At 36.6% G+C, this 14,307-nt stretch overlaps 1 protein-coding gene across 1 annotated transcript; it reads left to right on the forward strand.

The window, feature by feature from the left end:
- Positions 1–1,453: 1,453 nt before the first annotated feature.
- On the forward strand, positions 1,454–11,817 carry UVR8 (Regulator of chromosome condensation (RCC1) family protein). The gene is made up of 12 exons (XM_021973843.2): positions 1,454–1,820; positions 2,606–2,792; positions 3,265–3,411; positions 3,699–3,780; positions 5,526–5,681; positions 6,416–6,589; positions 8,327–8,398; positions 8,692–8,763; positions 8,909–9,027; positions 10,251–10,336; positions 10,466–10,518; positions 11,248–11,817. The coding sequence occupies exons 1-12, from the start codon at positions 1,727–1,729 to the stop codon at positions 11,332–11,334; spliced, it is 1,329 nt and encodes a 442-aa protein (XP_021829535.1). The 5' UTR covers positions 1,454–1,726; the 3' UTR covers positions 11,335–11,817.
- Positions 11,818–14,307: the final 2,490 nt, after the last annotated feature.

A 14,307-nucleotide genomic window follows, 5' to 3' on the forward strand; every position in this document is an offset into this window, starting at 1 on the left:
TGTGTTCCATAAAAAGATGATCCATTATCTGATTTTTCTTTTAATTTTAAATTTTTTTTAATATGAAAAAGTGTGAATTTACCATATTATCCTCATTTAATTAATAATTTCAATTCTTAATGTTTGCATTAACCAAGGGCATTTTCTGGTATTTTGAATGTTTCACCATTCTCTGCCTTTTGCTTTATATATATATAGATGAAGCAATCTATTTATAGGAGCCTCGGAGGCTATGGTTTTGTAGAGAATAAAACTCTTATTAGAAAGAAGTTTATTTTTTCCCCAAATTGTAGAGATTGAGTCAATTAGGAATTTGATTGGGATCCAAATCTCCTAATTTAATGATGATTATATCTCTTTATTAGGATAATATCTAAATTAATGGCATTGTCTTATTAAATAAATATAATATCCTATAATTAAGATATTATTCATATTAATTAATTTTCCAAATAAATTGATTCAATTAATTAATTTAAGGGATATTCTTTTTTTTACATGGCGTGTTATAATTGGAGACGAAAATATTTGCTCCCACAAAAGTGGTAAAAGTAAAAAATAATAATAATAAACCAATTAGTCAATAAGGCGTGGTCACTCAAAATGTGGTGTATAAAGAAGTCCGGCTTCATTCAAACTAATAATGGTAATTGAAAAATCATAATTTTAATGAGAAAATAGCTTTAAAAATAACCACAACAAAATGTGGTGTATAAAGAAGTCCGACTTCATTCAAACTAATAATGGTAATTGAAAAATCATAATTTTAATGAGAAAATAGCTTTACAAATAACCACAACGAAAAAGTGAAAAATCTATTACAGACAAATAGGTGGCGCAAGTGGTCTTCATAGTTGCATATATTCTTTATATGTGCATATGTAAATATGTATATATTTATGTACATAATCTAAAGCTACAATGTTGTATAGATTGAAAATATTGTTGAACTTAAATTATATGACATTTTTCAATTAATGTTGGATTTGCTTTGGATAGTATAAATGTCACTTTAACCGTGTCCAGTTTCAAATTTACTTTTGGTTTCATCAATTGTTCAATGATAAAGAAATAACACAAGTTAATCGCCTTAGCTCCTAAAATTGATTAGACAAGCCTCTTCGCAATTGTTTCCGCACGTTCAAGAGACTTTTTATAATCACGAGCATTGCGCGACTTTAAAAGTTGTTTTTAACTGTCCGTAGACACAAACTTTTCAAAAGAGGAAGAGGACAAACTTGGAAGTACGGCAGTTGAGCTCCTATTGAAAATTGAAATCAGATATAAAAACAGGTGTGCGGTTGAGAATGCAGAGGGGTGGGTAGGGCCCTCCGCAATGAATGCCACTGTTTCCGTTCCTCATTACTTCCCTTTCACACAAATTCAGTTTCTCTTCTATTCTCCAAGACTCTGCCATCAGTAAGTACTCACTGAAACTGCAAGCCTTCCTGTAACAAGGAAGAAGAGCACATGTCCAATCCCTATCACTATAAATAGAAACCGGGACCCACAATCGTCCCTCCCATTTCACTCACTTGTCCAAATTTATTACTCTTTGTTTTTTTCTTTCTTTCTTTCTTGTTTCTTCTGCACAAGCAAATTCCTAACTCCTTTTCTCTCTCTCTCTCTCTCTCCAGTTGGAGTTGGAGGAGACTTTTGGACTCCTTTTCTATCCCTATCATTTTTTGTGTGGGAATTTTGAACTCTGGAGAGAGATTGAGAGAAAATGGCAGAAGAGGGAGCCAGTGAAGTCAGTGGTGCTCCAATCCGCCGTGTCCTTCTCATCTCCGCTGGTGCCAGTCACTCTGTTGCTCTTCTTTGTAAGCTAAGCTTTCTATCTCCTCCTCATTTCTCTTTTTCTCTATTTATTTATTTTCTTTCTACTTGCCCTTTTACACTTTTCCTTATTCTTTGTTTGGCTGCTGGGAAAATAGTAAAACACCCATGATTCGATTCACAATCCCTACTCTCTCTGTGTTTGATAAGTCTCCTCCACCACCAATGACTTCATCTAACATATTCAAGTGTTTGCCATTTCTCTGTTTTCTTTTTGGAGAAATTTTTAAAAAAAAGTAGAGCTATGTAGTTTCTTATGAAGCAAGTTAACAAAAACATGTTTGTTCCATTCTTTTAAACCCCCGGTTCGACTTGATCTTTGGAAATTTTGCTTCCTTAAATGAATATATGCTAATAAGGGTAAGCCTTGTGCAAACTTAAAAGTTGTTTGTTACCCAAAAGAAAAAAAAAGAAAAAAGAAAAAAGAAACAAGGAAATACCTTTGCTAATTCAACTTGGTGGTCTCAGCTGTGAAGCAAGACCAAGGTTGCATTGATCCGACCCTCCCAGACCTGCAATGGGGGTAGACACCATCCATTTTCTCATAGGCATATATGCCAACATCTGCTTCTTAGGCAATCTTAGCTTTACTCTGTAACGGTCTTAACTCTTTTAGGTTGATTACTTTAGATATACTTTGTTGCTACTTTGCTAGCTATTGCTGTGGTTTCTTTTATTTGAAAACATCGTTGAGGTCATCGTGCAAATCTAATATGGGCGCATATTGAATGGGAGTGGGGACTATAATGATTCTGTTCGTAATGCACAGCTGAAAATGTTTTTTGCTCCTGGGGACGAGGAGAGGATGGGCAGTTAGGCCATGGTGACGCTGAAGATCGACTGTCACCGACACATTTGAGTGCATTGGATGGCCATGAAATAGTATCCGTTACTTGTGGAGCTGATCATACAATTGCTTACTCTGACTCATGTACACAAGCGTATAGTTGGGGATGGTTTGTTCTCTTCTTCCAATTTTTTTTTAATGTTTTCTTTTTGTGCTTGTCCCTTTTCAAAACTTGGTCATAGAGTATCTTGTGAGAAATACAACTGTTATTACTATTTTTTCAATTTTTTGTTTTTAATGAATTCAAACACCATTAACCACAACATTTCGTAGGCGCCATTGCTCATACTCCCATTTCTGTTTGATTTCATTTTCTTTTATTGTTGTCATATTTCTCAACTACTCATTTGAATCACTTTGTTCATGATTAATTTAAATATAAGAACATATAGTATTAAGGCTGAATAAATCTTATGGAGCAGAGTGAGGCGTCAGTTGTGTACAAAAATTTTATTGTTATTTATGCTGAACTGGATGCATTTGTAATGAGGGCATCACTCTGTTAAGTGAATTATTGTTGTTCAGTTCTTTTCTTGCTTTCTTGTAGCTTCAAAAGTATCTGGTGTTTTGCTATTTTCCAGGGGTGACTTTGGGAGGTTGGGTCATGGTAATTCCAGTGACTTGTTTACACCTCAGCCAATAAAGGCATTATATGGTCTGAGGATAAGGCAAATTGCTTGTGGGGACAGCCACTGTTTGGCTGTGACGATGGAAGGTGAGGTGCAAAGGTTAGTTGTGTTTTGTAAACTCTCTCTCTCTCTCTCTCTCTCTCTCTCTCTCTCTCTCTCTCACACACACACACACACACACACAATTCTATTGTTTGAATTGTAACTTGAGTTTTAAGTTACAATGTTGTTGAACTATCGACTCAACACCAAAGTGGCTGCATGTTTTGCTATCAATATTCTCCTTTGTCCCATTGCCCTTGTCTTTCCCACTCCTTTGAGCTGGGTAAAAGTCATCCAAGGGTTATACAAATACTAATCTAATGATTTGTTTTTGATTGTTCAAGTTGGGGGAGGAATCAAAATGGTCAACTTGGTCTTGGTACCACAGAAGACTCTCTTGTGCCACAGAAGATTCAAGCGTTTCAGGTATTGTAGGTTATTTCTTTTGTTCTTTTTTTTATTCTTTACCTGAGACATTGGTGATCCCCCACTCTTGCCTATATGTGTAGTTTAGTAATAATTAAAGCTTGAGTTCTTCAGTCTATATCATGGAGTCCCTAGATAGTCTTATATTTCATGATGGGTTAGGGGGACCTTGAATGATATACATTATGCAGCCATATGGGGAATCATTCAGTTCTACGAGAATAGATGTTGGAACCCGTAAAAGCTTTAGAAGCATCAGGTCAGAGAGATTTCAGTAACCAAAGTGTTGAATAGCCAAAGACTACATTGTCAGTGTACCATACCAAACCTTATCCCTCCAAAGAAATTAGGAAAGCATAGAGAGCACCAATTGAGCAGAATCAGCCAGAAAAAGGAGTAGAGATTGGTTCTTCTTAATGTTAATGTTCTTTTGAACTCATTAAGCATATTACAATAAATATTGCACAAGCTAATGAACAACAAATCCCATTTGTCTTGAGGTTAAAAAAATTACTAATTGCCTAAATTATTGCCTACCTTTGTTGAAATAGTGGCTCAAATTAGTTTTCAAATGTGTGGAGAATATCCGGGGACTGGGCGGTGGCAATGGGGTGACTGGATGGGAAGATGTGTTTGTGAAGCTTGTGGGATTAAGTTTCCTGTTTTGTAATTTGAGTCCTATCTGTGTATGTTATAGGACTCCTTGTTCTATTGGCTTGGGTAACTCGTTCTAGTGGAACTAGGGTGGTTGTGCAATGCTTTGGATCGCCAAGTTATGATTGGTTTTTCTATTTTGCTTTTCTTTTTCTGTTGCTGTGTGTCTCAGAGTTGGTGATTCATAATGGTAGTGCGCTGTTCTTAATTTTCTTGCCTTCATTTGTTAGTTTGGCCCCATTCCTTTCTTAAGATATCGAATAACTGAATCCATTCAAACATAACACTTCTATTTGAATGATCCTGATCAAGTTTTACCAATCCTTTGACACTGAAGATGCCTGGCCATCTGCTTTGACATTATCTTCTCTAGGGATCTATTGGATGTCCAGAAAGTTCAAATTTTCCACTAATTTCTTTGCCAACTATTGATTGGCTTCCATTTTCTTACCTTTTGTCACGTACTCATCATTCATTTTCTGTCACATCATCGGTGCCTCATAGTGTGGCAGTTAATGGCCTAAAAGTCTAGTCGGGTTTCATTTTCTAATTTTTATTTTTTTTGGTTTGGGGTTATGATCGGTGTTCTTGCATCTATCCCTCTTGGATTGGTCAAATTGTCAACATAAAGCTCCCTTGAATTGATTTACTTTTGATCACACGCTGTGGAACTTTGGGTCAGGTTACTTAAAGTGTTTGGGGTGGTGTGAGTTATGCCAATAAGTTGGTATTCTTTGATGGTTGTGGATGATATGGGTGTTGGGATTTTTAAAAAGGCAAATACTCTTTGGAGTGTGCAGTTAGGCTAATTTTTGAATAATTTAAATGGAAAGAAACAACCAAAACATTTTAAACAAGGTGGAGAAGTAGATTTCTTATGGCCATGAGTTAGATTTTTGGCATTCTTATGTGCATCATTGTTAAGAACCTTAGCGACATTCCTTTCTTTGTAATCAATCTTTAGTGGTTAGGAGCTTTGCTGGATGTCTTTACTGTCAATTTCTTATAATTCAACCTTTATGTTATTTCTAATAAACATTTATATTTCCTTGAAATGGTTTATGCAATGACTTTCTTGTATTTTGTTGCAGGAAATATCTGTCAAAATGGTTGCTGCTGGTGCTGAACATACTGCAGCTGTCACAGAAGATGGATCACTCTATGGATGGGGTTGGGGCCGATATGGAAACTTGGGCCTAGGTGACAGGAATGATCGCTTGGTTCCGGAGAAGGTTTCTATGGTTAATGTATGTCTAAGATCTGGTTTTGTTTACTTTATTTGATTTTAAGCCAGCATCTATGCTATTAACTACAGAGATGACTAAGAAACAAAATGATATTAACATAAAATAAGGTACAAACAGAATTTACATAACGCTATGAAGCCAATGTACCATAGTACAATGTACAAGCTCCCCTACAAAGCATTCATATTTGAGAGATACGAATAAGAAATGAGATGGGATACGTAGAACTAAAACTAAAGAAAAATATGTAAAATTGTTTTTATTTTTTTCTCTTTAGGTTTTGTTTAATGCATTGTTCCATATACATTTTCTCCTCTCTCATTCACATCCATCATATCTATTCTCTCTATTTTCCCATTTTCCTTCTCTATCTTCAAATAATAATAAAAACAAAAAACAAAAAAATTAACCTAGCAGGCCCTGGTATTTCCTGTTTACCCCGCTCTATGATTCACTTAATGAAGTTCCCATGTGATGATTTTATTTTATATCCTCACAGGTTGTAGTTGGAGGCTTTTCTTTTCAATTTTTTTCTTTCAAAACTCGTTATGTTACCGATTAAAAACTGCTCGCATCAAATCCTAGGTGTTCTTGACGATAGATTTATTATGAGCTGCTCTGCATAAATATTCTGTTATCTTTCAATTTCTACATTCTACTTTGTTCAAATCCCTCTATTGCCTTTGCTTTCTTGGTTGCATAAAAGATCAACTTGATACTTTTAAAAAATACAGAGTGAGAAGATGGTTATGGTTGCGTGTGGATGGCGGCACACAATATCTGTTTCTTCATTGGGTCGATTATACACATATGGGTGGAGCAAATATGGTCAACTAGGACATGGGGATTTTGAGGATCACCTTGTTCCTCACAAGCTAGAAGCCTTGAGTAACAACTTTATTTGTGAGGTGATCTCTTAGCTTTTACAATCTAATGTAATCATTTCTTGATTTATTTTAAGATTTCAGCAACTTTGGTACTAGTTTCCTGCCTTGTTATTTGTTATATTGATATTGCATTGTATTCTCATTCCTTTTTGGGGTCTGTGGTTGTCTAGTATGGTATCAGAGCTTGACATTTATCATCTCCATTTCTCAACTATTTGTTTCTGTGTGTGTGTGTGTGTGTGTGTGTGTGTGTGTCTCTCTCTCTCTCTCTCTCTCTCTCTCTGTGCGGATGTTACTGTAAATGAGGGGGGGTTGTTAACTTGCTATAGGTTGTTGGCCCATTTCCCAACTGCTTAAGCTTTCGGTGTCCATTGATTTTCTAATAGTCAATCTAACAGACTAACTAGTATTAAAAGCTATCCCATGATACTTTAAAGGGAAAACAAAAAATTGATGGAAAAATGTGTACATAGATGAATTCTGGCTTTGAATCATTTCTGATGAGTCATATTGTCGTATGCACATTCATTTGGAGTATTGAATAGAATGCTTAGACGTATGTATACTTTTTTCAGACACATGGTTGGCATGGACATGTATCGGTTTTTCCAAAGCGCATCTAGTCATTTAGTTGACATCTTTGCCCAATTACTGATTGTGCGATCTTGATATTGTCAGTAGTTAACATGTGATGCCGGTGAAAACTTTTTCCTTTGATTGCCTCTGAGACGTGCACATTGTGTTATCGTATGCCTGGGACAACTCATTAGAACGCAGGATATAATTTTATTATACATGTTGACTCTGTTATCATTCCAAAAACCAAATTTAGTTGGAGTTGAAAGATACACATATCATATTATGCAACAATGTTATAGGATCACACTGGGAGCTAAATGAACAAATATAGAATGGAGGCTAATGGAATGGTTTAGACAGCGAGACTTAGGTGGTTGAAAGTTAAATCTGAAGGATGCTGCTGTAAAGTAAGATATTACCTGTTTTTCCAGAAATAGATAACTAGTAAAGAGGTCACTGTCCTGTGCTGCAGGACAGGAGGTATAACTGTTCCCCATTGTGAAACTCTTGAATCTTGAGGAAGGCGGGATTCACTTCTATGTCCTTGTACCAAAATAAGAGACTTTGCCAGCAAAAGCTGGCATCTTCGTTAAAGATATTGATTTCGTGAGAAAAAAAAAACATTGGAATTGATTGCCCATAAATTCCTTTATGCGAACCAAACGCCTCCAGGGTTTTGGTTAACATTAACTGCTAAACTGGAACAACCAAATGTCAGAGTTAATTATTGATACAACCAAATAAGCTCCCCATCCGACAGTATCCCCTTCTTCTAGGATGTGTGGGGACCAGACTACTCCATGACAGTGCCGAACCCATGCATCTCCAACTGTATCTATCCCTGGGGTATCTGCAGGGGACGAGGGTCGCAATGTATTGGTTCTGCAACCATTGGTTGCCCATCGTTCTTCTCCTTGCTGACTAAAGTAAAAACAAAGGCGAAAGCAGTAGACTCTGTGCGTGTGTGTGCGCGCACTTGTACATAATTCTGACTGGATTAATTTCATTGAACTTATTTCAGGAAATATCTTTTTTTGTCTGAGCGGATTACATTCAATTAACTTATGAAGCATTTATTAGAGTAAATGGTGTTGGATAGATATTGACTTAGATATGATGTATGCAACTGTTTCTTTGTAGTCCTTTGTGTTAACTGCTTCTTGCCTTGAATCTTACCAGACAGCTGGCGGTTGGAGGCATACTATGGCACTCACATCTGATGGAAAACTGTATGGCTGGGGTTGGAATAAGGTTGCTTGTCTTTGTTCCCTTAATTTCTACCTTTAACTAATTTTTCCTGGTTCATAAATAATTGTTTCTTAGATGAATGTGAGCCTAGAAATACGTCTTATTGCACGATTTCTCTTTCCAAACATAAACTCAAATTCCTACCACTGGGTAGATGTCTTTTTTACTTTTTTATGTAGGTCACTGGAAAACTTGTGCCTGCTTTTTTTTTTTCTTTTTCACTTCATCTTCTTAGCAAGTCTTGTTCCTCATTTCCCTTCTTGTTAGTTATTTACCTTTTTCCATTTTGTGTACAGTTTGGACAGGTTGGAGTTGGGGACAATATTGATCACTGTTCTCCTGTGCAAGTTAAATTTCCTCATGAGCAGGCACATTCTTATTACTACTGTATCTCCCCAAATTAATTAAGATAGCCCATGATATTGATATTCAGTTCTGTGGAGATTTTCTTCTTTTGAATCCTTAGCTGAGATAATTTTTTGATGTCTAATGGTAAGCATTTTGGAATTGCAGAAAGTAGTTCAAATAACATGTGGATGGAGACACACGCTTGCTGTTACTGAAAGACAAAATGTTTTCTCCTGGGGGAGGGGTACCAATGGACAGCTTGGGCATGGAGAATCAATTGACCGGTAATTTACATCTTGGCATCTGAATGTTTCTGCACCATGTATTTTTTCATACATGTTAGGATGAAAGATAATTTTCAATCCACATCCTAGTAGTGTAAGCTTTTGGGAACAGTAGTAGAGCAACAAACTTAACAAATGTGATGGTCACTGTGCTATTTTTCTCTGATACTTGCATAAGATGTTCCAGGTCTGTGAGTTTTGTAGATGTTGGGATAACTTGTAGGTTCCTGAATCCCCACATACAGCATCCAAAAATTGGTTTTTAAATCATGAAATACAGATTCTTAAGGAAAACTGTTGGTCAACTTCAGCTCAGGGATACTATGTTGTCAAGGACAAGAAGCATATAAAAACCTTTAAGATTCTTGAAATTTATATAGGAGAGTCAAATGATGAAACATTTTTTTCTTTAGGACTTGTAAGATCATCATTAAATCAAATCAACAATGCACTCGGAAGAGTTGTGATACGATAGGGAGTGGCAAAATGTAGAACTACTTGTTGACAGGCTTCCGATTTGTGATATTGTCCTTAATGTAGGCTTATTACTAGGCTCTTAGCTTAATTGAAGGCTGTTAGCTTTTTAAAGGTTGATTGCTAGGGGAGTTTATATGTTGGAATTCTATTTAACCAGTGTACTCTTTTCATTTGTGTGATAATACAGTGATTCTCTTCTTCTCATCTAAACCTATCATCAACAAATATCAATTCTGTGTATGAATAGGGTAGTTATGGAAATAACAGACATATGGAGAAGTGTTCAAGTTATTAACTCATGAATAGTGGGCCGCTGGTCTGTCTCTCTGAAATTTAAGACATAAAGTTACTCATTCGATAATCCTTCAATGCTTGATTGCTTATTCCAGGCAGAATCTAGGATCAGTCTATATCGTAGTATTAGTCTCAGCTAGCGCTTGTTGCCATCTGATTCTGGTAATTGTTATGCATTTTTGTATCCTTTCTTAGATAGATCAAAATAAACATGGAGACCAATATCTATCCAACGATGCATAGCTTGCATACTTTGGGGTTCTTGCTCAACATTAAAATTGCTCTTTTCTGTAGTCATGTCTTGCACCCGTGAGTCTATGGGTGTACCATGGGAGGTTCATCCAGGTTGAATTAGGCAATTTTGCATGTCAACTTTCATCTTTGGCATTATCTCTTATGTCAACTTTCATTTTTGAAGTCTCACAACTGATGATGTATATTTTGGACTGAAGGAATGTTCCAACAATTATAGAGTCTTTGAGTGTTGATGGATCTACCGGGCTACAGATAGAATCTTCAAAAGTTGATCCAGCAACAGGTACTGTCCTCCATTCATTGCATGCCTACGTCATCCTCACTTGAAAGTCTCCTATGTACGTATGATTTGAAAAACCCGTTATTGATACTGTTAGATTTTTGCATTCATTCTTCTGCTTCCCTTGAACAGGGAAAACTTGGGTGTCACCATCAAAGAGATATGCTGTTGTTCCAGATGAAACTGTAAGTTTGTGTCCCATAAATGTTCAACATCCAAGTGAATAAAAAATGACATAGTTGAGGGCATACTGAGAAACAGATTCCATAGGTGACTAAGGCAATTAGAGAACGAAAAAAAAAACATGTTCTCATGTGCACAATTGCATCTTTTTCCACTTTTTGACACATGTAAGGTCAAGTGTTGAAGTCATCACCTCTGACCTCCCATCCATGGAAATATAAAAATAAGAAGCATGTGATCAATAAAAAAGGAATGCCAATTTTAGAAGTTCACCTTGCTTGAATTCCTAAGGGCATGTTTTGTTCTACATTCAAAAACAGTTTTCTCTGTTTAATTTCATGAAAACAAACCGAAAATATCAAAATATGTTTTCACTTTTCAATTCAGAAATCATACAACTATTAAACAACTGGAAACTTCCAATTGAATAGTTTGAACACTGCATTTAAAAATAGTTTTTGAAATCTCAGTCAAACATACCATTGGAACCTTTTATGTTCTTTCAAAGTATTTTGACAAAGAACTGCCAACATTTTATGCAGTTATTATCTCGGTCACATGTTTTCTCAACTAATATTTCTTGTAATTTTCTCCAAGAAATGGTTTCTTTTGTTCTGTTTTCTTCTATATTCTTTTAGTCTGGTGGAGTGGACTTTGATAACTGTTTACGGTTAAAAGCTTGAAAACAGAAGTTAACAACAAAGAGGTAATTGGCTTGATTGAATCTGCAGGTCCGAGGGCAAACATCTGCTTCAGTCAAGGGTAATGGGAATGATGTAAGTGTTCCACAGTCCGACGTGAAACGCTTACGGTTTTGATCATCTTTGGGATGTCCTAGTATTTAAGAAACAAGGATGACAGGTCCTCCTGGCTTCTAAACTCCCTGAAATGTTCAATGTGAACCAAATGAAGCCATTACTGACACGTGCCTTCATCTCTCGTGCTTGGAAATCATTGTGCTGTTGGAAACACAATGCATGTAAACGGAATACGAAACCCTTGTTGGTGTAACAGTTTTTGTTTGAAGGCATCCTATGGTGATTTGTTTCCACTGTGGAATTGCCTTCCACATACAGGACACATCAACCGTAGTTCTTATTTTGGTGGGCTGGACTGGACTGGTTTGGATTGGGCTTGGAGTGTTGGACTGATTTGGCTTGGATTGGGTTGAACTTTAATGAGTTGTTTGGCACATTAAGTTGGACTAGACTGCAAGTCCAGTCCGTTGTTTGGTACAAGTATGGACTGGATTGCATTGGACTTCAAACAAAATTTATTTTTAAAATTTACTTTCATGTTTATTAAGATTATTAAATATCAGAAATAATTAAATTTAATAAATAAAAACAAGTAGACAAAATTAAAAATTAGAAATCACATGAAGATACCATAAAAATAGTCCAAAAATTCACAAAATTAATAATAACATGAAATTTTTTTCAAGTTACTAACATCATGGATGCACACAAACGTTGATTCTCTAACTCTACTGCAACTAGAGTTGTCACAGTCTTCCTCTTTCTCTCTCGATCCATGTCTACCCTACCATTAACAATATTGGCAAGAACAAAATCATAATTTGTGGCCTTCTTTTTTAGTTGCTTCTGAGGTCTACATATGAGAAATGTAGGGTTTCCTATTTTGTCTGGTAGGTCTAGACGCATGTCAAGATGTGACAATAATAACAAGAATATTGACTCACTGCCTTTTAAATTTCAAGCCCGCTACATAAGGGACCTTTTGCCCAGATGCATTGTCAAGATTATGTGAGCATTTAGGCTTGGCCATGGCCAAGCGCTCATCCATTTGGTGCCATGGTGCCATTTTTTAATTTAATTTTTTTTATGCGAAACGAAAAGGGTTACAAAACGAAACCTCTAGGACAAGAGTTCCCTAAGATGACTTGGAGCCATTGAGAAGGGATAGTAAGCTTGGGATATATGGCTTTGTATTGGGTTCATTATTAGACTCTTGAGAGTTTTGACTCCTATGTTGCACGTTTAGACACATGCGGAATATGATACAATATGTATAGTGTGCCATGCTACAGCACAAACAAGTGGAAATTTTGAATTTGACAAATAAATATTGGCCTTGATCAATAAACAATATATTTACCATTAAAGCTAAAATGTACATGGTGAAGGTGAAATTCTTGCAATTCAGAGAAATAAGTCATTTAAATAATAGAGTTTTATTATAGTTGCCCTTCATTTATAGTTAAAACCTTGTAGCGTAACCATGAGATGTGGTGTGGTGGTAGCTCACCTCATTCCTTAACCATGAGGTTGGGGGTTCGATCCCCGCCCATGGGAATGAAGCGCATTTTGTGGCCAGCCGTTTACCTCCATTGGGAGAGCTCCCGCGGCAAAAGGGATTAGTCACTACTGTCGGCGGTGGATACCCTTGGGTCTCACCTAAAAAAAAACCTTGTAGCGCTCTTGACCAAAAAATATATATCTTTGTAGCGCTCGACTTGATGCCATAAGGATGAGTCGAGCTCTAATTTACGAATGTGTATGAGTTTCTAGCATTGAGTTTTGGGTGCTTCTTTGTGGCTTGAAAGGTTTTGAGAATGAATCAAAGGCCTAGCGTAAGTAGTACGTGTGTGCCTCCTACCCCACTCCCCCCTCTTATCCCGTGTCCAAACTAAGGTCTCTCTTCCTCTTTACAAAATCTCAATTTATAAGGGTTTGAGGTTACATAAGTTAGATATATTCAAGAAATTCCCCCTAGTCAAATCCTAATAAGTTTCCACTTATAGCAATCTTCTAACCTCTTTCTCTCTACATTCTCATCTAAGATCAAAAAGTGAAAGTACTTGGACTTAGTGATTCATAGGGACCCAAGTGAAGAGAGAAGTCAGAGATTCCTCTAGCTTCCAAGGGTTGAATCTCCTAGGTTTTCTTTTCCTGGCAAAGTCCATTCTATTTTCTTCCATTCCTCTTCTCGAGGTTGTAAAACGGTGAGGTTTGAACTAGGCATGAGAATCATACTTGGTTATTTGTATGCCTTTATTGTTTGAGTTTTGGCTAGTTCGTAACGAGCTATCAAGGGAGGGAGCCAAGGAGGGTTTGTGTGTAACCAACTGTCAAAAGGAAGTGCCACCATGGGTTTTTTCTTCTCTCATGCCTACCCAAACTCAACAAGAATGGCCCTGGGTTTTGGTGCTTCTGAGCACCCAAAACCTCTGTTACTTTTAGAGTGTCCAATGGTCCTTCCAAATCCGTATACCACACCGCAACCCATTCCTCAAGTCCTATGAATTTGTATGTCTTGGACCACTTGAGCTTGTTGGATGGTTTGGCACAAAGTGAAGCTGCTAGTGACAAGACCGGCCCTAGAATTCCCCTTTGGAAACTGAGAGGAGTCCTATGGATGTTCAACATACCCTTGTTTTGAAATCAATTTAAAGGGTTGGACTTCTGCCCAAAATCTTGCAAAGTCTCCTTGTAATTGAAACATTTAAGAAATTCTCACATCTAAGTTCCCAATCAACCAACATGCACAAGTTTCAAAACATACACCATCCCATCTAAGTTCTATTAGGCCTCAGGGCCCTTTACATAACCCTAACATGGCCAATATTCAAAGCAATTCAATCTAAATTCAATTTAGAAATGAAAAGGAGTTCAAAAGAAATAAGGATCCTATAACATAGATCTGGTTTCTTCTTATTGATCTGCGTTTAGTTCTTTCTAATGTACAAGGTTTTTGGTAGCAAGAATCCATGAGAACAACTCCTTGAGAGAGCTCTCTTATCTATAGGCGTTGAATTTAGGTGGTCTACA

The sequence above is a fragment of the Prunus avium genome, chromosome 4 (genome assembly GCF_965620075.1).
Source record: "Prunus avium chromosome 4, drPruAviu1.hap1.1, whole genome shotgun sequence".
Taxonomy (NCBI): domain Eukaryota; kingdom Viridiplantae; phylum Streptophyta; class Magnoliopsida; order Rosales; family Rosaceae; genus Prunus; species Prunus avium.